This window comes from Podarcis erhardii (assembly GCF_964252035.2).
Source record: "Podarcis erhardii genome assembly, chromosome: 12".
NCBI classification, from domain to species: domain Eukaryota; kingdom Metazoa; phylum Chordata; class Lepidosauria; order Squamata; family Lacertidae; genus Podarcis; species Podarcis erhardii.
The window spans coordinates 28,945,660-28,972,027 of record NC_138513.1 but is presented as its reverse complement, the minus strand read 5'-3'; the positions used below and the strand labels follow the sequence as shown (position 1 = coordinate 28,972,027).

The window sequence follows — 26,368 nt, the reverse complement described above, 5'->3', positions numbered from 1 at the left end:
TTATCAAACACCAGCATATAAATACTGTATTTACATGAATCTAATGCGCCGTCGAATCTAATGCAAACCTCAATTTTCAAAACCTTAAAACCAAAAAACTATTTGCTGGGGAATGAATACAACTGTAGTTTTCCATTCACAATTAAAGGTCAGCAGTTAGCCAGTATTATTTTTCTTTCAGATTATTGTTCCATCACTGTTTGTAGCACACTGCTTAATATTGTTAAGCATTATAAATGCATGTTTAATTTTTAAAAAATAATCTAAAACAGGATGAATTCCAAAGCAAACTATACAGACCATCTCTCGAACAATCCTTTGCTGTGATTACTGTATACTGGAATATATTAGAGAAAACAATTAGCTCAGTTTTACCTGCGTTGCAAATCCTCAAGCTTTTCGTATAAATTGGGCTTGGTTGTTGCTTCCAATACATTTTTTGTATTTGCTGAGTCATTCATTAATTCCTGGGTATAGGTGCAGAAATAATCATTTCAATATTTAATGCTCACAAGCCTTTCCTTATAATTTTTGTTAAGACAAAAAATGGTTCATTCACATTTTCACAAGCAGTTATCCTAGGTGTGCCATATTTTGAAGGGCAAAAAAAAGGACACATTTGCCAACTTCTACTTTTAACAATGGATCACTATGACGACTCTCATTTTAAATACCCCTAGTATATGTATAAATACCCCTACTATATGTAGGCCCCTTCATGGATCACTGCCTTGCCATGGCGAAGGGGCTTGAATAACTCAGAGAAGCTATGAGCTATGCTGTGCAGGGCCACCCAAGATGGACAGGTCATAGTGGAGAGTTTTGACCAAACGTGATCCACCTGGAGCAGGAACCAGCAAGCCACTCTAGTATCCCTGCCAAGAAAACTCCATGGACAAAGGCAACAGGCATATAAAAGTTATGACGCTGGAAGATGAGCCCCTCAGGTCGGAAGGCATCCAACATGCTACTGAGGAAGAGCAGAGGACAAGTACAAGTAGATTCAGAGCTGATGAAGTGGCTGGGCCAAAGCCGAAAGGACGCTCAGTTGCGGATATGCCTAGAAGCGAAAGGAAAGTCCAATGCTGTAAAGAAAACTATTGCATAGGAACCTGGAATGTAAGAACCATGAACCTTGGTAAGTTGGATGTGGTCAAAAAGGAGATGGCAATAATAAATATTGACATCCTGGGCATCAGTGAGCTAAAATGGACGGGAATGGGCGAATTCAGTTCGGATGACCATCATATCTACTACTGTGGGCAAGAATCCCGTAAAAGAAATGGAGTGGCCCTCATAGTCAACAAAAGAGTGGCAAAAGCTGTACTGGGATGCAATCTCAAAAATGACAGAATGATCTCAATACGAATCCAAGGCAGACCTTTTAACATCACAGTAATCCAAGTTTATGCACCAACTACTGGTGCAGAAGAAGCTGAAATTGACCAATTCTATGAAGACTTACAACACCTTATAGAAATGACACCAAAGAAGGGTGTTCTTCTCACTATAGGGGATTGGAATGCTAAAGTAGGGAGTCGAGAGATAAAAGGAACAACTGGCAAGTTTGGCCTTGGAGTTCAAAATGAAGCAGGGCAAAGGCTAATAGAGTTCTGCCAAGAGAACAAGCTGGTCATCACAAACACACTTTTCCAACAACACAAGAGACGACTCTACACGTGGACATCACCAGATAGGCAGCATCGAAATCAGATTGATTATATTCTCTGCAGCCAAAGATGGAGAAGCTCTATACAGTCAGCAAAAACAAGACCTGGAGCTGCCTGTGGCTCAGATCATCAGCTTCTTATAGCAAAATTCAAGCTTAAACTGAAGAAAGTAGGAAAAACCACTGGGCCGGTAAGATACAATCTAAGTCAAATCCCTTATGAATACACAGTGGAAGTGAGGAACAGGTTTAAGGATTTAGATTTGGTGGACAGAGTGCCTGAAGAACTATGGATGGAGGCTCATAACATTATACAGGAGGCAGCAACTAAAACCATCCCAATGAAAAGGAAATGCAAGAAAGCAAAGTGGCTGTCCAACGAGGCCTTACAAATAGCGGGGGAGAGAAGGCAAGCAAATGCGAGGGAGATAGTGAAAGGTACAGGAAATTGAATGCAGATTTCCAAAAAATAGCAAGGAGAGATAAGAAGGCCTTCTTAAACGAGCAATGCAAAGAAATAGAGGAAAACAATAGAATGGGAAAAACCAGAGATCTGTTCAAGAAAATTGGAGATATGAAAGGAACATTTCGTACAAAGATTACCATAATAAAAGACAAAAGTGGAAAGGACCTAACAGAAGCAGAAGACATCAAGAACAGATGGCAAGAATACACAGAGGAATTATACCAGAAAGATATGGATGTCTCGTACACCCCAGGTAGTGTGGTTGCTGACCTTGAGCCAGACATCCTGGAGAGTGAAGACAAATGGGCCTTAGAAAGCACTGCAAATAACAAGGCCCGTGGAAGTGATGATATTCCAGCTGAACTATTTAAAATTTTAAACGATGATGCTGTTAAGGTGCTACACTCAATATGCCAGCAAATTTGGAAAACTCAGCAGTGGCCAGAGGATTGGAAAAGATCAGTCTACATCCCAATCCCAAAGAAGGGCAGTGCCAAAGAATGCTCCAACTACCGCACAATTGCACTCATTTCACACGCTAGCAAGGTTATGCTTAAAATTCTACAAGGCAGGCTTAAGCAGTATGTGGACCGAGAACTCCCAGAAGTGCAAGCTGGATTTCGAAGGGGCAGAGGAACCAGAGACCAAATTGCAAACATGCGCTGGATTATGGAGAAAGCTAGAGAGTTCCAGAAAGACATCTATTTCTGCTTCATTGACTATGCAAAAGCCTTTGACTGTGCTGAACACAGCAAACTATGGCAAGTTCTTAAAGAAATGGGAGTGCCTGATCACCTCATCTGTCTCCTGAGAAATCTCTATGTGGGACAAGAAGCTACAGTTAGAACTGGATATGGAACAACTGACTGGTTCAAAATTAGGAAAGGAGTACGACAAGGCTGTATTTTGTCTCCCTGCATATTTAACTTATATGCAGAATTCATCATGCGAAAGGCTGGGCTGGATGAATCCCTAGCCGGAATTAAGATTACCAGAAGAAATATCAGCAACTTCAGATATGCAGATGACATAACCTTGATGGCAGAAAGTGAGGAGGAATTAAAGAACCTTTTAATGAGGATGAAAGAGGAGAGTGCAAAATATGGTCTGAAGCTCAACATCAAAAAAACGAAGATAATGGCCACAGGGCCCATCACCTCCTGGCAAATAGAAGGGGAAGAAATGGAGGCAGTGAGAGATTTTACTTTCTTGGGCTCCATAATTACTGCAGATGGTGACAGCAGCCACGAAATTAAGAGACGCCTGCTCCTTGGGAGAAAGGCGATGGCAAACCTAGACAGCATCTTAAAAAGCAGAAACATCACCTTACCAACAAAGGTCTGTATAGTTAAAGCCATGGTTTTCCTGGTAGTGATGTATGGAAGTGAGAGCTGGACCATAAAGAAGGCTGATCGCCGAAGAATTGATGCTTTTGAATTATGGTGCTGGAGGAGACTCTTGAGAGTCCCACGGATTGCAAGAAGATCAAACCAATCCATTCTTAAGGAAATCAGGCCTGAATGCTCACTGGAAGGACAGATCCTGAAGCTGAGGCTCCAATACTTTGGCCACCTCATGAGAAGAGAAGACTCCCTGGAAAAGACCCTGATGTTGGGAAAGATTGAGGGCACAAGGAGAAGGGGACGACAGAGGACGAGATGGTTGGGCAGTGTGCTTGAAGCTACAAACATGAGTCTGACCAAACTGTAGGAGGCAGTGGAAGACAGGATTGCCTGGCGTGCTCTGGTCCATGGGGTCACGAGGAGTCGGACACGACTAAACGACTAAACAACAACACTATATGTAGGAAGGGACGTGGGTGGCGCTGTGGGTTAAACCACAGAGCCTAGGACTTGCCGAGCAGAAGGTTGGCGGTTCGAATCCCCGCAATGGGGTGAGCTCCTGTTGCTCGGTCCCTGCTCCTGCCAACCTAGCAGTTCGAAAGCACATCAAAGTGCAAGTAGATAAATAGGTACTGCTCTGGCGGGAAGGTAAACGGCGTTTCCGTGCACTGCTCTGGTTCGCCAGAAGCGGCTTAGTTATGCTGGCCACATGACCCAGAAGCTCTACACCGGCTCCCTCGGCCAATAAAGCGAGATGAGCGCCGCAACCCCAGAGTCGGTCACGACTGGAGCTAGTGGCCAGGGGTCCCTTTACCTTTACTTTACTGTATGTAGGCAATAGAAGTTGAGAAATATATATATAGGATTATTATACAAACAGGGACCAGGAGAGAAAGAGGCAGAGGGTGAGAGGAGATGGCAGGCGGTGTGTGCTGGTCCCTGAGCAGGGCTGAGCTGTACCGGCAAAGGAGGCTCAAGTGGAGGAGGCACCGCTAGGAGGAGGCGGCAGCCTGGCAGGAAGGGAGAAACGAAAATTTTGGCAAATTTTTAAAAAATTCCCAGACAGAAATTATACCCCTGAAAAAGAGGTTGTGCCTTGGAAAAAGAGGGTGTATGGCAACCCTAAATCTGCAGATGAAAGTCATGCTCAAGAAAGCTGTTTCTTCTTATAGTTTAGGTCACCCAAAAGGCTCCCCTAAACTGGGGGGGGGGGAGATGGTGAAGACCCTACTGGAAGGGTTGGTCTGTGGCATGGTTGACTGAGAAGGAGCAGAGAGATTGCAGGAAACTGGGCAGAGGCACCAGCTAAGATTGGAGGGATCCAGCCAACATACATTTATCTTAGCTTGTAATATATTATTTAGAGCAGTCAAGTGACAGTGTGAGAGATCGCTGCCTCCAAACATTCCACCTCCTTCCACACACCAACACCAGTAACTGGGTAATTCTGATCCAAGAATGCATAGGAGTACCACATATTTGAAGAGCGGTATAGAAAGATTTCATATATATTACACATCCAATCCTGGGAGCTGGATATTGAGATTTCATTGACATATAAGATTGTAAGTCAATGTTTTTGCTAAAAAGAAAAGGGGACAATGGAATGGTTGATTTGAATCATGATATTCCTCATTAACCTTGAAATCTGCATCAATGCCATCAAATCGCTTCGAATCTTCAGGAAGCTGGTCTCTGATATCATCTGAGCCAATGAAAATGCTTTCAAGATGAGACCATGTACGTTGAACTTCCATCCAAATGAAAATGACGGCATCTGCCACATTCAGCTTTTTTTGCCAGCCTAAGACTTGCTCAATGAAATACTCAACATATTTACTTTGTAGAATTATTTGCAGCTGAACCTTGAAAAAAAAGAAGAGTGGGAATAAAATTAAAGGATAAATAAAATTACTTAACAGGCATAGGAGTCATAGCTACGAAAGTTTTACAAAAAAAATCTTGTGCAAGCTATTATTACAGTAAATCACAGCAAACGACATTTTCAAACCTTGCAAATGGACAGCATATTATTAAATGATTCCATACTATCTAGGAAAAAAAGAGAGAGACCAAGGACCTGTAATTTTGCTAACTCCTACACAGACAGGAATTTTTGTTAAAACCGTATACAGTCAAGGACACGTATAATTTCACAGACTTAACATCTGGGACAGCTAAGATTCACTGTAAATACAGATTCTGGAAACAGTGCCTTAGGTTTAGTCCAATTATAAAAACACATTAGTAATTCAGCAACAAGCACATTTACTGTTTACATTAGCAAATAACATCTTACTTGGTTATTGTCTAAAGTCTCAAAAAGCTGTTCATCAGTTTTCAACAACGGAATACTGGTCCTGTAATGCTCTTCATGTGAAAACTCCATGGCAGCCCATATTTGACTGATTTCTATGAGAATCTGGTTAACACATTAGAACATGTGTTTGAAATATATTTAAATCAAGTGTTATTACCCAATCAATAGTCTACATAGTTCTCCTATGCTGCCCAAATCCATCTAAAGTGATTCCATTTTCTTACTGGCTCTGGTGAGATTTCATGTACTCCTTAGGTTGGGGTGGGGAAACCTGTGGCCTCCAGATGGACTACAACTCTCATCATCCTCAAGCATTGGTCATGTTGGCGGTCGCTCATGGATGTTGTAGTCTAACAACATCAGAAAGGTCACAGGTTTCCCATCTCGCCTCAGGTCATGGACATATTCCTTGAAATCCTTACATAAATCCACAAGTTTTTGGTCGAATATAGCCAGAAGAGAAAAGTAGGGATGGCGAGTTTTTTCACATTCTGCACATTTGGTTCACCCTGCCTGCATTCCCCTCCTCCTGAATTCACTTGAACTAGGATACCATCTAAAATTAATTCTGGATTTGGAAAATGTACAGTGTGTTTAAGCTTTCATTCATTTTCATAATTCTAGCTTTGTACATTATCAGGGCAAATGTGCATTGATAAAATGCCGAAAAACATTGAAACGAGCAGTCTCAGTATGATTGTAGACATGACTGCACTGTGACTCTTTCGGGGATTCAGTTTTATTGGGGTTCAGTGTGTACTTGTGCACAATGATAAAACACTACAAATGAGCAATTTCCATCCAATCACATCTAGAATCTTTGTGAATGATGTTTTATTTAGTTGTGCTCCTGCATATTGTTCAAGACTTGATGTTATCTGATTAAGATTGCTTTTCTGCAATGTTTTATCAGTAAAAATGAGCATGCAAAAATAATGATCATAAATATACAAGCACAGCAAGATTGCTTTTTTTTTTTTACAGGTAATAGAGGACCCCTGAACAGTTAAGTCCAGTCGAATTAGACTATGGGGTGTGGTGCTCATCTCTGCTTTCAGGCCGAGGGAGCTGGCATTTGTCCAGCTTTGTGTGTCATGTGGCCAGCATGATGCTTCTGATGCAATGGGACACCGGGACAGAAGCTAGAGCACATAGAAGCACCATTTATCTTCCCACCGCAGCGGTACCTATTTAACTACTCACACTGGTATGCTTTCAAACTGCTAGGTTGGCAGAAGCTGGGACAGAGCAATGGGAGCTCACCCTGTCACATGGATTCAAACTGCCAACCTTACGATCAGCAAGCTTAAGAGGCTCAGTGGTTTAAACCACAGAGTCATCTGCTGTGTTTTACAGTGTTTTATCATTGCCTACATGCACATTCTTTGGAGGGAAAAGACAAAAAATAAGTTTAAAGGTACTGAAAAAGTAAATAAACTCTGACTGTACCTTACTCCAGTGTTTCCCAACCTTGGGCCTCCAGATGTTTTTGGCCTACAACTCCCATCATCCCTAGCTAGCAAGACCTGTGGTCAGGGATGATGGGAATTGTAGTTCAAAAACAGGTGGCCCAAGGTTGGAAAACACTGCCTTACTCTGTACAAAAAGTTGGGGAAGGGGGAAAGCCAACAATGGTGGATCAGTTCTACTTTGAAAACAAGAATAGGTAATTCAAAATTCCAAAATCTAAAAAGTAATTTGGGGGAGAAAAACAGACTAACCTTTTCAGTCCCAAGTTCTTTCACTGCTTTGTCAACAATGTTCCGGACATCATCTTCCACCTTATGTAGCTTCAATGACAGCAGGTCTGCTAATGTTGTATCTTCAGTTATTGAAAAATGAAGCTGCAAAATATAGCAAAGTAGCAACAGTCTTTCAACACATGCTTCAGTTTTGCCTGTTTATCTTTTAATGAGTGAATTACCCAAACAACTTATGAAGTTCACATCTCTACATGGGCAAGGTGTGAGAGTCCAAATGTATCATTTCCCCCCCAGTCAAATGGTATATAAATTTTATGTAATAAATAAAATACAATTATATGTTATAGGGGAGGGGGACAGATAAAGAACAAGCTTTTTGATTTGAGAAAGGAGAAGTCAGACTATGACTACAGTGGAGAAGTCAGACTATGACTACAGTGGTGGATGACCTACATAACTATCAGCCATACTGAAATCAACTCTGATTAAGGGTTGGGAATCACCCTTAATTTGTGAGAGCAATATTGAGACAGAATTTGGAAAGAATACATTCATGCAATATGTACCCATGGAGGTAAAACATGGAAAGCGATTATTTTTTGACCTTCAGCCATCTCCTGTTCTGTTCTTATCACTCACAGAGCTTGTGAAGGAGAAAGACCTGGTGTATGGTGTTCCATTTTGGAGTATGAATTACTAACATTCAAAAAGAAAAGGGAGTCTCCTGACTAAAGTCTTGAAGCTGCTATACAAAGTCCGTGAGCTGGTTGCATTGGAGTTTTATGAACTGTTTCTGAGAATCATAAGCGCAGACATAGAAATCATGGGAATCACCACTGTGCTGCCTACCTGGCTGAAGTGATGCTGCGTGCACCAGGTTGGGGCAAGGGAGTGCAATGCGGGTCAAGGGCAGGTGAAGCACCAGGTTGTCAGTGTCTAAGTGCATGCGGAACTGTGCCTGTCACTACTGGCAACCCACTGCTACCCCAACCCTGTGCTGCCCTGGCCCCATCCCAGTGGGCAGTTGTGCCACCACAGTCTGTAAGGCAATGGAAAGCATGCCACCTCCCATGCCACAACTGAGTGGTGGGAGGATGAGTGAAGCAATAGTTATGACACAAGAGCCAAGAGATCTTTACAAAGGAATTTTAAAAAACGATACTTACACCTATTGCATCCATCAGCTGATACCAGTGTCTGTCTCTCATTGCTGGATTCTGCAACTCACTTACAATCCTCAGTGATGTCAACAGGTTCTTTATAGTTAACTCCAGATTCATATACACATCCCAGGAGCGAACTTCTTTATCCAACGACCACATCTCCTAAGGAAAAGCATCGCAACCATGTTATGACAATGTTGCATCACAACACTGGGTCACACAGCACTTGGAATCATTATTTAGTATCACTGGTAAAACATTAAAAGCAGCAAAAAAGTGTTGTGGCACCATAAAGACTTAGCAGATTTATTTATGACGTATGCTTTTATTGCTATTTTTGTAATCATGTTGCCGGAATTGGGTTTTTACTTTTAAACACCACCTAGAGAGAAATGATGCAAATTCTATCCGCTTCTAGCATCTTGCTTTATGCTAGTTCCCTATGTAGAATCATAGAATCATAGAGTTGGAAGAGACCACAAGGGCCATCGAGTCCAACCCCCTGCCAAGCAGGAAACACCATCAGAGCACTCCTGACATATGGTTGTCAAGCCTCTGCTTAAAGACCTCCAAAGAAGGAGACTCCACCACACTCCTTGGCAGCAAATTCAACTGTCGAACAGCTCTTACTGTCAGGAAGTTCTTCCTAATGTTTAGGTGGAATCTTCTTTCTTGTAGTTTGGATCCATTGCTCCGTGTCCGCTTCTCTGGAGCAGCAGAAAACAACCTTTCTCCCTCCTCTATGTGACATCCTTTTATATATTTAAACATGACTATCATATCACCCCTTAACCTCCTCTTCTCCAGGCTAAACATGCCCAGCTCCCTTAGCCGTTCCTCATAAGGCATCGTTTCCAGGCCTTTGACCATTTTGGTTGCCCTCCTCTGGACACGTTCCAGTTTGTCAGTGTCCTTCTTGAACTGTGGTGCCCAGAACTGGACACAGTACTCCAGGTGAGGTCTGACCAGAGCAGAATACAGTGGCACTATTACTTCCCTTGATCTAGATGCTATACTCCTATTGATGCAGCCCAGAATTTCATTGGCTTTTTTAGCTGCCGCGTCACACTGTTGGCTCATGTCAAGTTTGTGGTCAACCAAGACTCCTAGATCCTTTTCACATGTACTGCTCTCAAGCTAGGTGTCACCCACCTTGATCTAACCTGATATGTTGTATCAGGAAAAATAAAAGTGACAGCATCGTTTTATACTTTCCATGCATCGGAGACCTAAGCTTGAGTTGAAAAAGAGTGTGAAGGTTGAAAGAATTGATACTTTGGGAAAACAACAAACACTGCATGGGCAAGGGGGAAAGGAAGCTAAAGAAGCCAAAGAAATGGGGGAAATATGAGAAGCTATGGGACTTGCTTTGGCAAATCTTCTGAGTTCTGTGTCCATCTGCTCCATGCTGATTTCTTTCCAATGGCTTTTTGTCCAATCATTAATGCTGCTCTGAAACAGGAGAAACAGAGAGAAATGTCAATGACATTTGGTAGAGACAAGTTTCTGCAAGGAAACAAACAAGGAAACAAAATGATAGTTGAGGTAGGGCAGATTACAGGTTGCTGTTTTTGTTAAGTGTGTTACTTTTAAGGTCACACCATATAGCGCCATAAACACAGAAACTAGCAAAACAAGCCAGAGGAATGGGAGCAGGGTCTTGAATTAGGGTAACTAGTGGCACTGCTCAAGTGCTTTACCCTTTTGTCACCAAGAGAGCTTGCAGGTAGAAGGAACTGCTGGTTTGATCCCTCCGGCATTGCAGCACCATCACTGTAGATGATCAGGAGTTGATGCAACCACCAATCCAGGAGGAATTCAGCTACACAAGTTACCTAACTTAGCCCTACAACAGCACTAGAGAACCTCTAGCCTGCCAGCCTAATTTGGCCCACAACGCTGCTCCCATACCCCAAGCCACACTTGCCCTATATGATGTCGGTTGTGGGGCAGATAAAAGATGCAGCTGCAAATTCTGGCCTGTTTTCCCAGACCGTACTGCCTATCCTTGCTTAATGCTACTTGAATCTGTTTTGTGAATAGGCAGAGGCAAAGTAGGCGCTTCGCTGGCCATTCCCTGAGTTGGAAAGGCTCATAGGACTGCTACAAGAAATTGAGCCTTTAGTGTTACTGGCCCAGTCTTGTGGAAACACAGTCAATGTGAGCTTCAGCAGGCACCTTCTGTTTCAACTTTTAAATGCCTGCTGAAAACTTCTCTCTTCCACCAGGGCTTATGCAGGCAATTAAGAATGCATCTTTCCACAATAGTTTGCTGATTTCAACATTTCCATATGGCTTATATTGTATGATTGTATGTACAGCAGTTGTAAACCACTGATTTTTTTTTCATGGCAAGCGGTATATAAGTATTTTTTTTATAAATAATAAACCTTCAATGTGGCAGCTATTATTTATTTATTGTCTTCCTCATATACATATCATGGTAATATACAAAGCGACTAAAAGTTTGTTTAAAGCAACCCCCAAAATCAATAGAATGGGATTGTTTTCAGAGAAGTGTTCCCTCATGTGCATTCTAAGGTATAAAAAGTGCACCAACTTCCCTATTGTCCTTTGAGATTCATTCACACTGGTACAAGTTTTGCGCCGAGTTTACATTTGCTGGACTATTTTAAGGCACTGCATGTTTGAATGACTTCTAACTAAGAAATAAAGACAAAAACCCATCAAGGAAAGGGTTAGTCTAAAAATCTCCTTTGGATTTTTTTTATTGAATTAAATGTTATTTCTCCCTCCAATATTATTTAAAAAAAAATATTAAACATTTTTTAGTTTACAAAAATACGTGCATTGTTCTGCTGCAGAAAACAGTGACCAATTACGTAATATAGAAATGCAAATATGCACTAAAATATATTAAAATCCAAAACTGAGCAAAACTAAATGTATGCAACATTAGGGAAATATGTCACAAATCGATAAGATGCGTGGAACCTCCCTAACAATTGACACCAAGCAGGTACCTTCATTGTGCTCTTTTTAGTCCCCGCTTAAAACGTTTTTGTTTACAGAAGCCTATCCAGACACAGATGTCAATAACTGTTAATTTTAATTTTCTTTAAGCATTTGTTTTTAACTACTTTTGTTTATAACGTTAATATTTCTTAGTAGTTTTAGTGCAATGAGGTGGTATATAAATTCTGCTAAGTAAGTATGTGGCAAGGCATAGCAATTCATGTACTAGCCACCAAAATGTCAGGCCGGTGCTCCCTCATTCTCTTTCTGATTTGTTGCGGGGGATTTTCTCTCTCATTCCCTCATCTCTTTCATTTTGATTCCATAGGTTTGAGTCCACAGCTGAACTCTTGTAGCCTTGCAATATAATATAATAAAATAAATAGTAGTAGTAGTTGTTCTAGTAGTAGTAATACATTATTTATATCACTCCCATCTGGCTGGGTTTCCCCAGCCACTCTGTGCGGCTCCCAACAGCATATTAAAAATAGAATCAAACATTAGAAACTTACCTAAACAGGGCTGCCTTCTGAAAGTCAAATAAAAATAAATAGTGCTGATTCTTTTTTTAAGGTCTTAGAATTACTTTGAGGGAAGAACATTTTTTTAATCTTCAAGAGCCATGACAACACTGCCACTCTTTCAAATGTTTTCAGTTCCACGCAACCGCCAGTGGCGCAATGCTCTTTTGAAACAAACAAACAAAAAACGCTTACTGTGACATAAATGTTAATATCCCACACTCCCTTCAGCAACTTTATTTCCTTCCGACATTGTTTCACTTGTTTGTAATCGGGAATGACCACTTCAAAAAGACTGGCAGATTCCTGGATGTGTAACATTTCTTCTTCCAGTGCTTCCAGTTCCTGATTTGCCTTAGAGATATAACACACAAGTTAAGTTTGGTTAAAATCCAATCAGGATAACAGACAAATGGACCTACACATGTGGATTTTACAGGACTTTTTGTAGGAATAGCGCATGTTTCATTTTCATTTTCGATATTCCAAAAGACAGACAAGGTTCATTTATGGACCAATTCTTCAGCTAGCATAAATCACACTCACTTCAGTAGCACTGATTTCTATCACCTGAACCTCTCCTTCTCATGATTTGTACATTTACATCCATACAATGGCACATACAAACACCAAAGATTTGAGCATACATGCACTATATTCAATAGCAGGTAGGCTTGTAGCAGTACTATTTTTAAAAAAAATGCCTATTTTTATTTTATTATGTTGATCACTTAAATATAAATTGGTTACAAACTCTTTGTTCCACAGACAGGAAGCACAAACCCACCCAACACAGCTTTGCCCAAGCCCTTCTGAGGCATCAATTCATAGCATGCTCTCTTCATCCACCTAGACATAGAAAACTTTTGTTCTTTTTAATAGTTCAGGACTGCAGCTATTGTCTGTGAACTGCATACAAATATCAAGTGGAGGAAAACAACATTTCATTCGACACAAATGTTACTGAGCTATATTTCAAAATCTGTGAGCATTTTTAAAATGTGCATGTGCTGTTTTCTAAAATGTTAAGGCTGCTCTAAAAGAAAACAAGTGCGCACGTTAAATACAGCACTTAAATGTCAAGCTTCGCTCACACAAAAACATGTCAAATACAAACTGTACAATAAGACCTCCGTTTTATAATGAACGATTACCAGCATAACATGCGCCTCTGAGATTTCTCCATTACCTTATCAAGAAGAGCATATGGGCTTTGGGCATCAAAGCGAAAGGGAGCATACACTCTAAATCTCTCTCTGAATCCTATCTGCTTCCCCTGATGAAAGAAACGCAGGCAATAAATTTTGTGAACAATCTTGTCCTCATAAAAACACCATGTGTACACACACACACAAATTCTAAAACACACACACATCCTTTTAGCTTACATCAAAAGCAGCACATTTCTTTCTGAAAAGGGTAACCTCAGAAGTCAGGAGAGGGGCCACTTCATGCTTTATAGACACTGCGAGTTTTTTGGTGGCATTCCATCTTTCAGGCAGTTCCTGAAGAACAAAGACAAATTGATGTCGCGAGAGTTTCTGGATACTTCATACTGCAGGACAGTTTTGTCAGGCACATTCTGCAAACTGTAAGAGCTGTTCTTTCATGAGTCACTCTGGAAGAGCTAGGATACTTCCCCACAACTATTTAGTAGTAGTTTGGATTTGATATCCCGCTTTATCACTACCCTAAGGCGTCTCAAAGCGGCTAACATTCTCCTTTCCCTTCCTCCCCCACAACAAACACTCTGTGAGGTGAGTGAGGCTGAGAGACTTCAAAGAAGTGTGACTAGCCCAAGGTCACCCAGCAGTTGCATGTGGAGGAGCAGGGAAGCAAACCCGGTTCACAAGATTACGAGTCCACCGCTCTTAACCACTACACCACACTGGCTCTCTATTTAGGATGGTGGGTATATATAACTGCCTGGCTCAAATTCAACTGCAATTAATGCTACTCTCAACATTTCAAGACAAGTGAAAACCAGTTCGTGACACTTTTCAATGCATAACTGGCAAAGATGGGTGGTTTTTGCCAAAAATGTACACTTATCTCTGTAGCCGTAGGAAAAGGGAAAGACCCAAACACTATATTCTTTAGAAGTCTTGTAAGTCACTGATGTAAAATCCTGGAACTGTTGACTGAGAAAACAGAAATCCAGAGTCACTGTGTTCCCAAAATAACTAGTTATATAGCTCTTTAACTCTTGACCAGTATATTTTATTCTTTTCATATATTTCAGTGATCAATTCCAACTTTCTTCCAGATACATGTCACCTGTTTCTGCATCTGAACCAGCTCTCTTTAGGTCGCCAAGTTGTCTGAACCAGAATTTAGCTACAAAAAAACCAAAAGCTCCTACCCTTGTAGTTGGAATCAGATACAGTGGTGCCCCGCAAGACGAACGCCTCGCAAGACGGAAAACCCGCTAGACGAAAGGGTTTTCTGTTTTGGAGGCGCTTCGCAAAACGAATTTCCTTATGGGCTTGCTTCGCAAGACGAAAATGTCTTGCGAGTTCCTGCGGGGTTTTTCCCCTCCCCCCCCTTTTCCTAAGCCCTAAGCCGCTTATCAGCTGATCCGCTGATAAGCCGCTTATCAGCTGATCCGCTAAAAGCCGCTAAACCGCTAATAGCGCTATTCCGCTAATCTGTCAATGGGCTTGCTTCGCAAGACGAAAAAACCGCTATAGGAAGAGCCTCACGGAACGGATTAATTTCGTCTTGCAAGGCACCACTGTACAGGGTGAGTCCTTTAAAAGAGGCCCTGTGGATACAGAGTACACCTGTTCCACGGTGCCTGTTTTAAAAGACTCACCCTGCATAAATTAGTACACAGTAGCCTAATTTAAGTTCAACGGCTTCAGTTTTGTTTTTCATTCTTGTCACCACACTTATTTACACAATGCAAAAAAATGCAAAAACTTGGGAGGAAGAATAGACAGTGTCTGCCGTGAAGTTCTCCATACCAAGCCCTACCGAAATGAACGAGAAACAAAAGAGCTGTTGTGCAGTTTCCATTCATTTTAGTAACCTTTAGTGTACAGGAAAAAATCATGTGTATGTGTGTGTACACACATGTATAACACACCTTTGAGCTCTTAATACTGGAGGGAGCAATGTGGAGTGAAGAGAAAGTTTCATTATAATTATTTCTTTTCTGGAAAAGAGATGGTTGTTCAGTGATGAGCTTCACAGACAGATAGAATTATGGAATATTACATTCCTGAATGTACAGTACCTCTACTTGAACATAAACGTGATCTGGCATCTTCTGTCCATAGCTTTCCAAAAGCATAATTGTATCTTTTAACGGCTCAAAAAGCTCATCAGTAGCTGCCTGTCTGTTTCTCACAGCCAGGAGGTGAACCATAACATCTATGAGTCCATCATAATCTCCTTCCTTTAGCTCTTTTTGGAGCCCAACATCAGTCATTTTAATGAATTCTTCTAGGTCAGCAAGGCTGTGGGGAAAAAAGAGGATTTTCAATACTAGAATCTTTTTCTGATATATGTACACAGTGAATGAGCACTGAGAACGATAACCATTGGACTGCTGCTGTTTATGATTTCAAATTTACTTGGAAACAGCTAGGTTTACGCTGTCCTTACTGAAAAGCAATGGAGAGTGACAGAGGAATAGGTCTCTTTTGCTTCTTTTATCCTTCTCAGTATCTGCTCCTAGGCTGGGCTAGGAAAAATTCCTGCAGAATTACTGCCAGCCAGTGTACACGGTACTGAGTTAAATGGACTACTGTTCTAACTCAACATAAGGCAGCTTCCTCTGTTCCTATCACGGGAAAAGTGGGTTTGGGGTGAGTGCTGTTCCTCTGACCTCATTTCTACTGCTCCCCTGGGAATTTTCAAAGATCTCAACTTGTCACTTTTGAATAAAAGAGAAGAACAGATCAATAAATCAGAACTATTATTTTACCCCCCCCCCAAAAAAAAACAATTCATACCTGTCAATGACAAATCTTAAAAGGTATTCCTTGAACATCCAGCTCCACTTCTTAATAATATTTAGCAAACTAATTTTGAAAGGTTTCATGTCCAATTTAAGCCAGCCTTCAAATATCCTGAAGTCTTCAAATTTTCTCATTTGAATGTAAAGATTCTCATAGATGTCAATCTACAACAGATAAGTACGTATTAAAAGGATAAAAGATTTTTTTAAAAAAAAAAAGCTGAAAGGGACTCTGAATATATAAATACACGCAGGTATTCCACTTCCTTGCCTGCTCTTTGAATTGCTCAGTTATTGGACATTGATCAGGGATGGCAATGTCAGCACGGGTTTCTGTTTCTTCGGGATTCAACACACGACTGTAGAACAGAAATTGTTTCATAAATTCTGATCGGTCATCCACCCATAGATACGCGTAAGTTTCAAGAGAGTTTTTGAAGTCCACAGTTTTGGTTATAACATCTGCCACTCTCTCCATAACTCTTTGCCTGGTCTCAGACAGCTCTGGGATGCTGTCCATGTCATTCTAAAGCCAAAAAAAAACCAAAGGGGAGGGGAGTTATTTCAATGACTGTACTACTGTTCCTCTATATGTGAACAACACATATATTGTTTTAATCAGTGCATTGTATCTTTCTTCTAATTTGGGGAAAAAAGAATTACCTGGTAATGTTGTATTCCCAAATGTTTTGCCACTCTCTTCACTTGGGCAGATATTTTGAAAACGTTGCTTAAAAGTTCATCTATTAAATCATAAAAGCCATCAGCAGCTTCCTTGTCCAGTGAAGGTTTGAATTCAATTTCTGGTACACTTAGGATCATTTGAAGCTGGAATAACGGAGCTGGCTTCAATGTTTTCTCTGTGTTTTCCAAGAAGAAATTTAAATTGTGCATTATGGCATTAAAAAGGCCATCAATTATGATGTCGTCAATGAACTCCAGGTAAATTTTCCAGTAATCTGAATCCAGGTCTGCTTTAAAGAGCATGGAGTTTTCCTAAAAAACACACATCCCAAAACAGGCACTTTCAATTCTACTGTTGAGACAAATTTCAATATTATTTTTTTTAAAAAAACGTAACTAGGTAACTATCAGATCCACGTGGGGAATTAAAACTACTTATGTGTGTAGAAAATTAGCACCAAAATATGTTTATAAATGAATTTGATAATAGTGTGCATGTTAAAGGATCTGAAATATTAAAACACCATTTTATTACTATCAGTTAACATCTGTACTTGAATATATATTTTGCAGTGAGTTGAAAAGATGTATGTGCATGTTGCATATACAGTGGTACCTCAGGTTAAGTACTTAATTTGTTCTGGAGGTCCGTTCTTAACCTGAAACTGTTCTTAACCTGAAGCACCACTTTAGCTAATGGAGCCTCCTGCTGCTGCTGCACCGCTGGAGCACGATTTCTGTTCTCATCCTGAAGCAAAGTACTTAACCTGAGGTACTATTTCTGGGTTAGCAGTGTCTGTAACCTGAAGCGTATGTAACCTGAAGTGTATGTAACCCGAGGTACCACAGTATCAAATTTCATACTCGTCTCATTATCATGGTGACTTGTTCCAGATATTACCTCTGTAAGCCTGTGAATCTTGCAGCCATCTTCTTGGAATAGCATGAATCTCTTAGTAAGTCTATCTTCTTTGTCTTCCAAGTTCAACAGAGCATCTTTTCTATTGTCCTTTCTAGAAAAGAGGGGATGCTCCATCCAACGCTTCATAATTTCCTGAATGGCCTTAATATTGTCCTTTGACCTTTGAAGTCTCTGCTCTAAATCATGAACCATAGCTTTCACAAACTCAATGTACTCCCAGCAGTTCTCTTCCTGCCATGTGAATATTTCTTCTGCTTCCATTAGCTGATCATCAATGGTCCTCAGTTCACTTTCGATGAGAGGGTATTCTACTTCCAAAACAGTCTGTTTAACCTTGTTATACCACTGGACCACGAGTTCAAGGTTCCCTATATACTGTTTGTGTAGAAAACAACAGAATGTTCAAATCTCTACCATGAAAACACTATGACCCCAACCTAACAATTAGCTCAAATCCAAATGTCCCCAAATCATGGGTCACTTAGACATGTGGGTCAACCACCTGACTAACTAGATCCATAGAATGGAGGCTCCAGCTAGACTTCCATAACCAGAATGCCTTTGCTGAGAAGGCCCTCTGGAGTGCTTAAAGTTGAATTGTCCAGGCTTTTCAGTTTACATTCGATTGTGAGGAAGAAAATGTCATCTGTACTAAGGAGAATCTGCAGAATACAGATCAGGCCAAACTGAAGATTCTTAAAAACACATACCTTAGCAAACGTCTCCCTTTTCTTGTATAACTCCAGTGCTGAATGTGGAATATCGAATCGATCCAAAAACAAGAAATATTTCACATCTCTTAAAATAGCCACCAGCTGCAAAGAACAATACACAATATAATCTTTCACAAGGTAGTTAAGGTTCGACACTATCTAAGATTCTAGTTTCACAGAAGGAAGCACTTCTGGGGGGGGGGGAATCCTTGATTACAATGTAACCAAGTACAGTGGTACCTTGGTTCCCAAACGGGTTAGTTGACGAACAAATCGGCTCCCATACACCGCAAACCTGGAAGTAAGTGTTCTGGTTTTCGAACGTTTTTCGGAAGCCGAACGTCCGTTTTGGCTGTTGGCATTGTTTCCAGGGCCTATCAGCCAACCAGAAGCCGCGTCTTGGTTTTCAAACGTTTTGGAAGTTGAACGGACTTCCAGAACAGATTGAGTTTGAGAACCAAGGTACCACTGTAGATGATGAATGGGGAACTTCAAGCCCACCAAATGCTGCTGAACTACAATTCCATTGGAACTTGTAGGCATTGCCAGTCACCATGGATGAAGAGAGTGGTAGTTCAGTAACATCTGGAGGACCAAAGTTTCCCATACTTGAAGTAAATCCTGCTGTTAAGTCATGTGCGGAAGCCCCATGGAGCAATGGGTTAGTGCATCTGCCTGTTATCTAGGAGGATAGTGGTTCGAGCCCATCCAGGGATGAATCAGAATTGTAGAGGGACCCCAAGGCTCATCAATTAAATCAAAAACAATCAACTCAACATTATATGTAGGATCCATGTACTTTTTTCTTAATAACAACAAATTCAATTATTACGGACTCAGGCTGCAATCACAGGCACACTTACCTGGGAGTTCAATGGAGCTTATTTCTTGAGTCAATGTGCCCAGTTATTCACATGCATTCTTACTGAGATTTTCCCATTGTTTATTGTGTTAAGATACTTAGTAGATTCATTTACAGAGACAACAAAAGTGCTTGCACTGTACCTTAGGATCAAAATTCACACTAAGGAGACCATCTTTATCACTGCGCTTAATTAGGGGTTGATCTAAATTGAACTGGCAAACTTCATCCACCTTGGATTTCCAGTTACAATAGATCTGATCTTCATTCTGGTCAAGCAAGGTCAGCATCTCTATGTATTTCTGATAGATTAAAGCACCCTCTGTGCTTTCTAAGATTCTAAAAAAAGAAGACATTGTTTTATACTAGAAAGATGCCCACAAGTGGTGGAAATATGAATGGATGTGTGGCCACATCCATGGAATGAGGCCGTGTGAGGGTCTTGTGCAACAATCATATTCCCTCAAAATATCAGACCTCTAATATGAGGGAAATGATGAGACGATGTACTGTCAAATGTGGGATAACACTTGCTTCGACACATCATCAAACCTCCCCCGCAAACAACTCAGAATGAATAGCCAACATCACCTAATCTCCCTAAAACAAGTTAGGATAACTGCTCAATAAAGCAGGTCATCTGGAAGCACCCTGCGGTATGCTAGGACATTTTGCTGACTGAAACAAAGCAAACCTGCAGTTGAAAACTGGCAATAGGACAGCACCCTCCAGCATGTGAGCTTAGTGGATTACGCTTTGTGGATCACACAAAGGTGTGTACCTTCAAACATCTCATCACTTCTCCCTCATTTCTTTTCCTAGTGCCTGCTTGCTGTCCAAACAATGCACCAATATGCACCAACAACGTGCATCTTGTGAACAAAGCAACACATGTACACAAGTGATAGCTGGTGGGGACAGCCTCCCTCGGCCTGTTTGCTAGGTCAAGGGCTTCTCTCAACAGTTCTGTCTATGATGTGTTGGGAAAAGGCAACTAGTGAGACAGACGGCCAAGGCCAGAAACAAGCTGGGAATGGCTGCCCCATATAGAAAATAGTCTCTTCCCCCTGCTTTTCCTTTTTTGTTATAAAGTGTACAAATATGGACTAAGGTTGCCAGCATATATGGAGTGAGACACATACAGGATTGTGCTGTAAATTTATGTGATCATGTATTCATTCTAGGAAACTATTTGATATGGAAGCAGGAAACTTGAAAGCAATCAAGCGATAGTCTGACTATTTTTCATGAACAATTTCCAATCCCAAAGAGATATACTTACGGATATGAAACAAATGATAATTTTGACCAGAATGACTGTATGCGAGCTTTAATTTCTTGGGACCATTTAAGGTTACCTGATGTAAATGGCATGTTTTTATTTATTATTTCATTCCCCGCTTCCACCTGTGGTGGTAAAAAAAAAGCCCCAGATAAGTTATTCTGAATAAAGCGATTGAGGAAATTGAACATGGAACATTTTGCACTTAGGGTGTCATGTACCTGCTTAATGTGCTCATCATAGAAGTGTTTGCAATTATCCAACTCTTCATCAAACATCTGTAGTAAAATTTTGTAATTTTTGCTAAAAATGTCTGCAATAACAGGCTTATCCAGAAAATATCCCAAAATCACTAGAAGCTATATAAATAAAAGACAGTGTCAGATTTCCCAGTTACACAAATCCAATTTTCTCAATGCAGAAAGAGGCATTATAATAAACCAAAATAGAATATTCTACAAGAATTAAAGAAAATTTGGAGCATAATCTGCATGTCACAAAAGTGCTAAAGATCTGGTTATTGCTTTAATTGCCTTTTCCTATTTAACCAGAGATAATAAGTTGGTCAGAAAAAAACAATAAGCATACATACCTATTATCAGCAATGGAAGAAAAGGGAATATATGCAATTTGGTTAATTTGTACAGATTCAGAATTGTGTTGATGTTTCTGGAAATATGGGTTAGTTTGGTACTTAAAAATAAATAAATGGAGACTTTATACAGAATTTAATTCTATTTCCAGATAACCAAGCACAGAAATTTAGAAGTGGCAGAATTGAAACTACACACAATGGGCAGCTTGAGAGGTCACATTCCTTGCTTAAGCTAGAAGCAAGCACCGGACCTTCAAGCTCCCACCTTGTCGTCGTCGTTCCCCCCCCCCCCCCGGTGCACATCAACTTTTTCACTTTTATTCTGGTCCCCTTAAGACAGTTTCTCAGTATGTCCAAAATAGGGAACTGTGGTTTACTAATCAGGACCTCATTAACAAAGTAACATTCAAACAACAGTTCTTCATTTAGGATGTAATGTGATACTGTGGTTGATGAAAGCACCAAGGTAGCATGCAAGAGGGAGAGGAGAGGGAGAGCTATTTTGGTCTGACACATGTTCCTGGCATAACAAACTATAGTTTATTATCTAGAAAGCTCTACTCCAGCTGGCCCAATGTGAATATTAACTGACTGCAGCTGCTACTAAAAAGTACTGTACAAAATACCTTAGTTTCCCGTGTATTAGATGCCTCCATGTATAAGATGCCCCCTATTTTTTGGGACTCGGATTTAAGATAATGGGGGGAGATGGCACAGAGTTGTCGAGCTTTTGGGGGGGGGGTTAACCAGGGTTGTTGACTTTGTTTAGGGGGAATTGCCGAAAATCGCCCACCCACACGCATCGCAAAATCCACCTCCTGTCTGTCCCCTCACAGGGAGAAGCTGCCAATCGCCTGCCCAATTGCTGCAGTATCAACCGATCAACACCAGCCAACACCAGCAGCAACAAATAACATGCCCAATAGCCACTGACAGCCATGGCAGCTGCCAATCAAATGTCCACCCTATGCACTACCCATGTATAAGACAACCCCCACTTTTTAGCAAAATTTTAAAAGAAAATAAACTTGTCTTATACACGAAAAAGTTCAGTAATTACAATTATACATAAGTTATTCCAAGTGAAAGCATGTTTTAGTGACAAAGGGAAGCAGATATTATATATCTATATCTATATCTATATCTATATCTATATCTATATCTATATCTATATCTATATCTATATCTATATCTATATCTATATCTATATCTACACATACACACACACACCTTCTTATGTTGCATTTAAATACAGGCAGTAGCTCTATATTCTGACCACTCCACACCAAATTTCTGCCTTAACGTTAACATTAAATATGCTGTTTGCAAATACTATTCTTCTTATAGCCAAAGACTAAATAAGCTAAACATAGTGCATGCTTGCCTTTAAAAAATTCTGACATATAAAATCAATACCAGAAAAGGTTACTTTTCTTTTGAAGAGTACAAAGTGTCTGGCAGTGCCTGATGACCAAATTATGCAAGATGCCAAGCATCAAACGGGAGCTACTAAATTATCTCAGTTCTCAGTTCAACTCGTGTGAGTTGAATTTATTATTGTTGATGTATTGCCTGAATCTCAAGAGCAGGTGTGAATACTTAAATTTGGGTTCCTCAAACAGCTGCCTCCTACACCCCTGCAATGGTAATGGTAATTAAAAAGCTGTTTCATAAGGTTCAAAAGCGAGAGGTAAAAAAAGTCCCAATGTACATTACACAAGATTCTCCTAAAGCAACTATTTCAATTCTAGTCAGTATTAAGCAAATCTACTGACATATTCACAAATAGGCTTTATGACAATTCATGGGCCGAAATGCATGCAAAGTTATCACACATTGAGGCTCTAATCCTAATCCCATTTACCTGTGAGTTAGTCCCAGTGAATTCAGCAGGGCTTACTTCTTAGTAGACCTATAAAAGATTGCACTGCCCACCCTGTATTAAAATACTGGTAGTTTTCCACTGAATTTTTACACCCTTCGTAGTAACTTGCACATTCCACCCACAAACTGATATTGCAATTACTGTAATGGCTCTAAATAGTGGCAACAGATTGAAGCAACATTTTCATTGTTAAGCCCTTCATAACTGACCTTAAGTGCTGATTCCAAACCTGAACAATCAAGGAATCCCACACAAAAAATTGATCCAAGGCGTCTTTCAAACTCCAGAGTCTTGTGTTTAAAATCCACATAGTCTTCTTCAAATTCCTGTGGAATACAAATTTACAACCAGTTAGATTTTAAAGGAAATCTTTTTTAAAATGTCTTGTAAGATGTAGGACATAAGCAACGAAACTGGGCCTGCTTATGGAGACCACTCAAGCCAAAGATGAAGTGAATAACTATGAAATGTGCAGTGAAGTATATTTGTTTTACCACTGTACTGATTTAAAATCATTGTCTGAAGTTCCTTGAAGTAAATTATCCTATCATACTGCCAAATCCTAGCCCCACCAGCAAGTCTTAGTATCCCCCAACAAACATGGATAGGATGACAGCTGTAGTGAATTCCAGATAAAGACAGGATAAAGTTCTTTATTAGGTCCATTTGCAGAAGTGATAGTACAATCAACACTCCAAAGAGCACAAATGAAAAGCTCAAAATCTTAAATACTTCATAATTAATAAGGCCAGGACCATGTCCAATGGGACTTTATGGGATTTAACATTTGCTAGACGGTGTCCAAGCAGATTAATCTGGATTGGTGCCAACTAACAACAGTCCCCACCTGTCTTATCTCAAGTTAGTATTCTAGCAAGTTTTAACAAGCCTTGCAGTTCCCTTTTTTTGTTACTTTATCGTGCTGTACCAACCAACAATACCTGCTGTTCAAATACGCTACTGTTTACGTCAATAGAGTAAGCAATGACTCAAACTCTTAGATGCCATTTAGCACAGTTTTATTTATTGTCTATAGACTTTGCTACATAAACAGTAACTTTAAAAAACCTCAGTATTCTATATGCTTTTTGTAAAGCAGCAGCAGCAACCAAGTGCTTTTGATCACAACAGTAATTTCTGTGTGATTATAGAATGTAATGCAATGAAATATTTCACTGCAATATTGTTAACTATTGTTTGGTTTGGTCTCCAAGTGATTGAGCCTGCAATCCGGCTCAAAGGCTGTTCAAGTCTCATTTACTTCAGTTAGAGCTATTTGCCTAACTTAAGCACAAGTGCACCCAAATAGCTGCACCTGAAACACTCCACACATGAGAGAAGAGCATGGAGCACAGATCACAACTCTTTGTTGAAAACTGAGTTATCTAGGACAACATACAAAATCAAAAATGTAGGTTGGAATTGCTATTTCCTCAAACATATCCTGGTTCACACATCCCATCAAACCATAGTGCATGCTGCTGAAATTGGGGGCAACTCCTGTGACACTGCTGGGAATAAGCCATAGTCTGGCTTTTTGTGTTGTCAGGAAGCTAGCCTGGCTATTCCAGGAATTTGAATCCTTACTTAGATTAGAAGGTTACTGGCATGCAGCCTACTCCACTTCCCACCCCCACCTTGCCAAACTCGTAACACTATGTACATAGGATCAAGCTATTTAGGTTTGATTCTCTGCCTGAAACCTGTAGCTAATTTGCCATGGATTTAATTGCTGAGAGAACCACCACAATATCAGATGACCTAAGCAATCATCTTAAAAAAAAAATCATACGGCTCCCTCCTCAAACAGCATCGCTTCAAAATACAGGTGTGATAAATCTGAATGCTTTTCTCCTGCCCCAAACCCAACTTGAAACAACAACATTTCCCTTGACAAGGAAATAAATATTCTTATTTCACTTTTTCCTAGTTTACTCATTCCAAAACCCAAAGACAAACAGTTCTTGATAATGTGAATGAAAACAAATGTATAGTGATGACAAGAAAAGAGTAACTGGTTAGTTCTTAGCTTTACTTTTTCATTTTGTCAATATCGAAGCTGCACAGATAAAGGTTTCTTTTATCTACAGTCCCTTCACACTTGTATAATATGCTTGAGCAACTATTAAGCTAAAAAGTAAACCAGCTCCAAACCAGAATTGTTTGAAAACTTTCTGTATTGCACATCAGTCCTGAGTAGCATAAAACATGTGAATGTGTTTGATGTTTTCCAAGGAACCATATATTAATTTTAAACAGCATTCAGTGAAATAAAATTGACAGGTATTGCTCAAGTACAATACAAAACCTATTTCAAACATTCATTAATAGAAGGCAGAGTAAAAATGTCAAAATATGAAATATGGATAAGGAGCTTAAATTTGGTACCCTATTGTCAAAACTGACATTCGAATTACCAAGAACACACACTTGAGGAAGAAAGCAGCGTAAAGTTACTGAAAACTTTTATGGAATCATAGAACTGTAGAGTTGGAAAGGACTACGAGGGTCATTTAGTCCAACCCCCTGCAATACAGGAATCTTTTGCCCAATAGGGAGCTTGAACATATAACCCTGAGATTAAGAGCATCAAGCTTAATTGAATACATGCCTCAAGTCTGAACAATTTATTCTCACTGTGAACATTCTTAGATCAGGCTTTAAATTTGTTAATTTCTTCTCTATGTTGTGCTTCCCTTCCAGACACTAAGTTTGCACATCACAGTAAGAAAGAGGTGGGAAACCTTTCTCCCAAGAGCCTTTGCAGTGGTACCTCAGGTTAAGTACTTAATTCGTTCCGGAGGTCCGTACTTAACCTGAAACTGTTCTTAACCTGAAGCACCACTTTAGCTAATGGGGCCTCCTGCTGCTGCCGCGCCGCCGGAGCACGATTTCTGTTCTCATCCTGAAGCAAAGTGCTTAACCTGAAGCACTATTTCTGGGTTAGCAGAGTCTGTAACCTGAAGCGTATGTAACCTGAAGTGTATGTAACCCGAGGTACTACTGTATTTCCTTCTGTGGGTCATATACCCACGATAGATGGTTCCAGAGGCAAAAGTGGTCAGAGAAACAAATGCAAAATTTACCTCTCCATTCAGGCAAGCAAGAAGCATCAGAATTCAAGGACACATTCCAGCCAGGTCAAGACAGATAGTGCAAATAAGGGCTGTTAAGGGGAGCACCATGGCTCAGGGCCTGAGGAGAGTCTCAAGGGCCAGAGAGCCATGAGGGGCTACATTTGGCTCACAGCACTGAGGTTCCCCATCCTTGTGGCAAGCTATATAACATGGATTATAATAA

At 40.3% G+C, this 26,368-nt stretch overlaps 1 protein-coding gene across 4 annotated transcripts in view; it reads right to left on the bottom strand.

Moving 5' to 3' along the window:
• DNAH11 (dynein axonemal heavy chain 11) overlaps window positions 1-26,368 on the bottom strand; it is a 146,555-nt gene that overhangs the window by 104,381 nt on the left and 15,806 nt on the right. For 3 of the 4 annotated variants that reach the window (XM_081881816.1, XM_081881817.1, XM_081881819.1), the window contains 19 exons: window positions 23,278-23,394; window positions 20,810-20,947; window positions 20,589-20,713; window positions 19,450-19,645; window positions 18,442-18,546; window positions 17,711-18,106; window positions 16,789-17,121; window positions 16,397-16,651; window positions 16,121-16,290; window positions 15,400-15,622; window positions 13,550-13,666; window positions 13,351-13,437; window positions 12,357-12,515; window positions 10,033-10,116; window positions 8,668-8,826; window positions 7,520-7,642; window positions 5,778-5,900; window positions 5,119-5,343; window positions 376-467 (listed from right to left, as the gene is read on the bottom strand). In XM_081881816.1, coding sequence (XP_081737942.1) covers window positions 376-467; window positions 5,119-5,343; window positions 5,778-5,900; window positions 7,520-7,642; window positions 8,668-8,826; window positions 10,033-10,116; window positions 12,357-12,515; window positions 13,351-13,437; window positions 13,550-13,666; window positions 15,400-15,622; window positions 16,121-16,290; window positions 16,397-16,651; window positions 16,789-17,121; window positions 17,711-18,106; window positions 18,442-18,546; window positions 19,450-19,645; window positions 20,589-20,713; window positions 20,810-20,947; window positions 23,278-23,394 — 3,227 coding nt within the window. The remainder of the gene's footprint in view (window positions 1-375; window positions 468-5,118; window positions 5,344-5,777; window positions 5,901-7,519; window positions 7,643-8,667; window positions 8,827-10,032; window positions 10,117-12,356; window positions 12,516-13,350; window positions 13,438-13,549; window positions 13,667-15,399; window positions 15,623-16,120; window positions 16,291-16,396; window positions 16,652-16,788; window positions 17,122-17,710; window positions 18,107-18,441; window positions 18,547-19,449; window positions 19,646-20,588; window positions 20,714-20,809; window positions 20,948-23,277; window positions 23,395-26,368) is intronic. The other variant, XM_081881818.1, reaches the window with a different exon arrangement.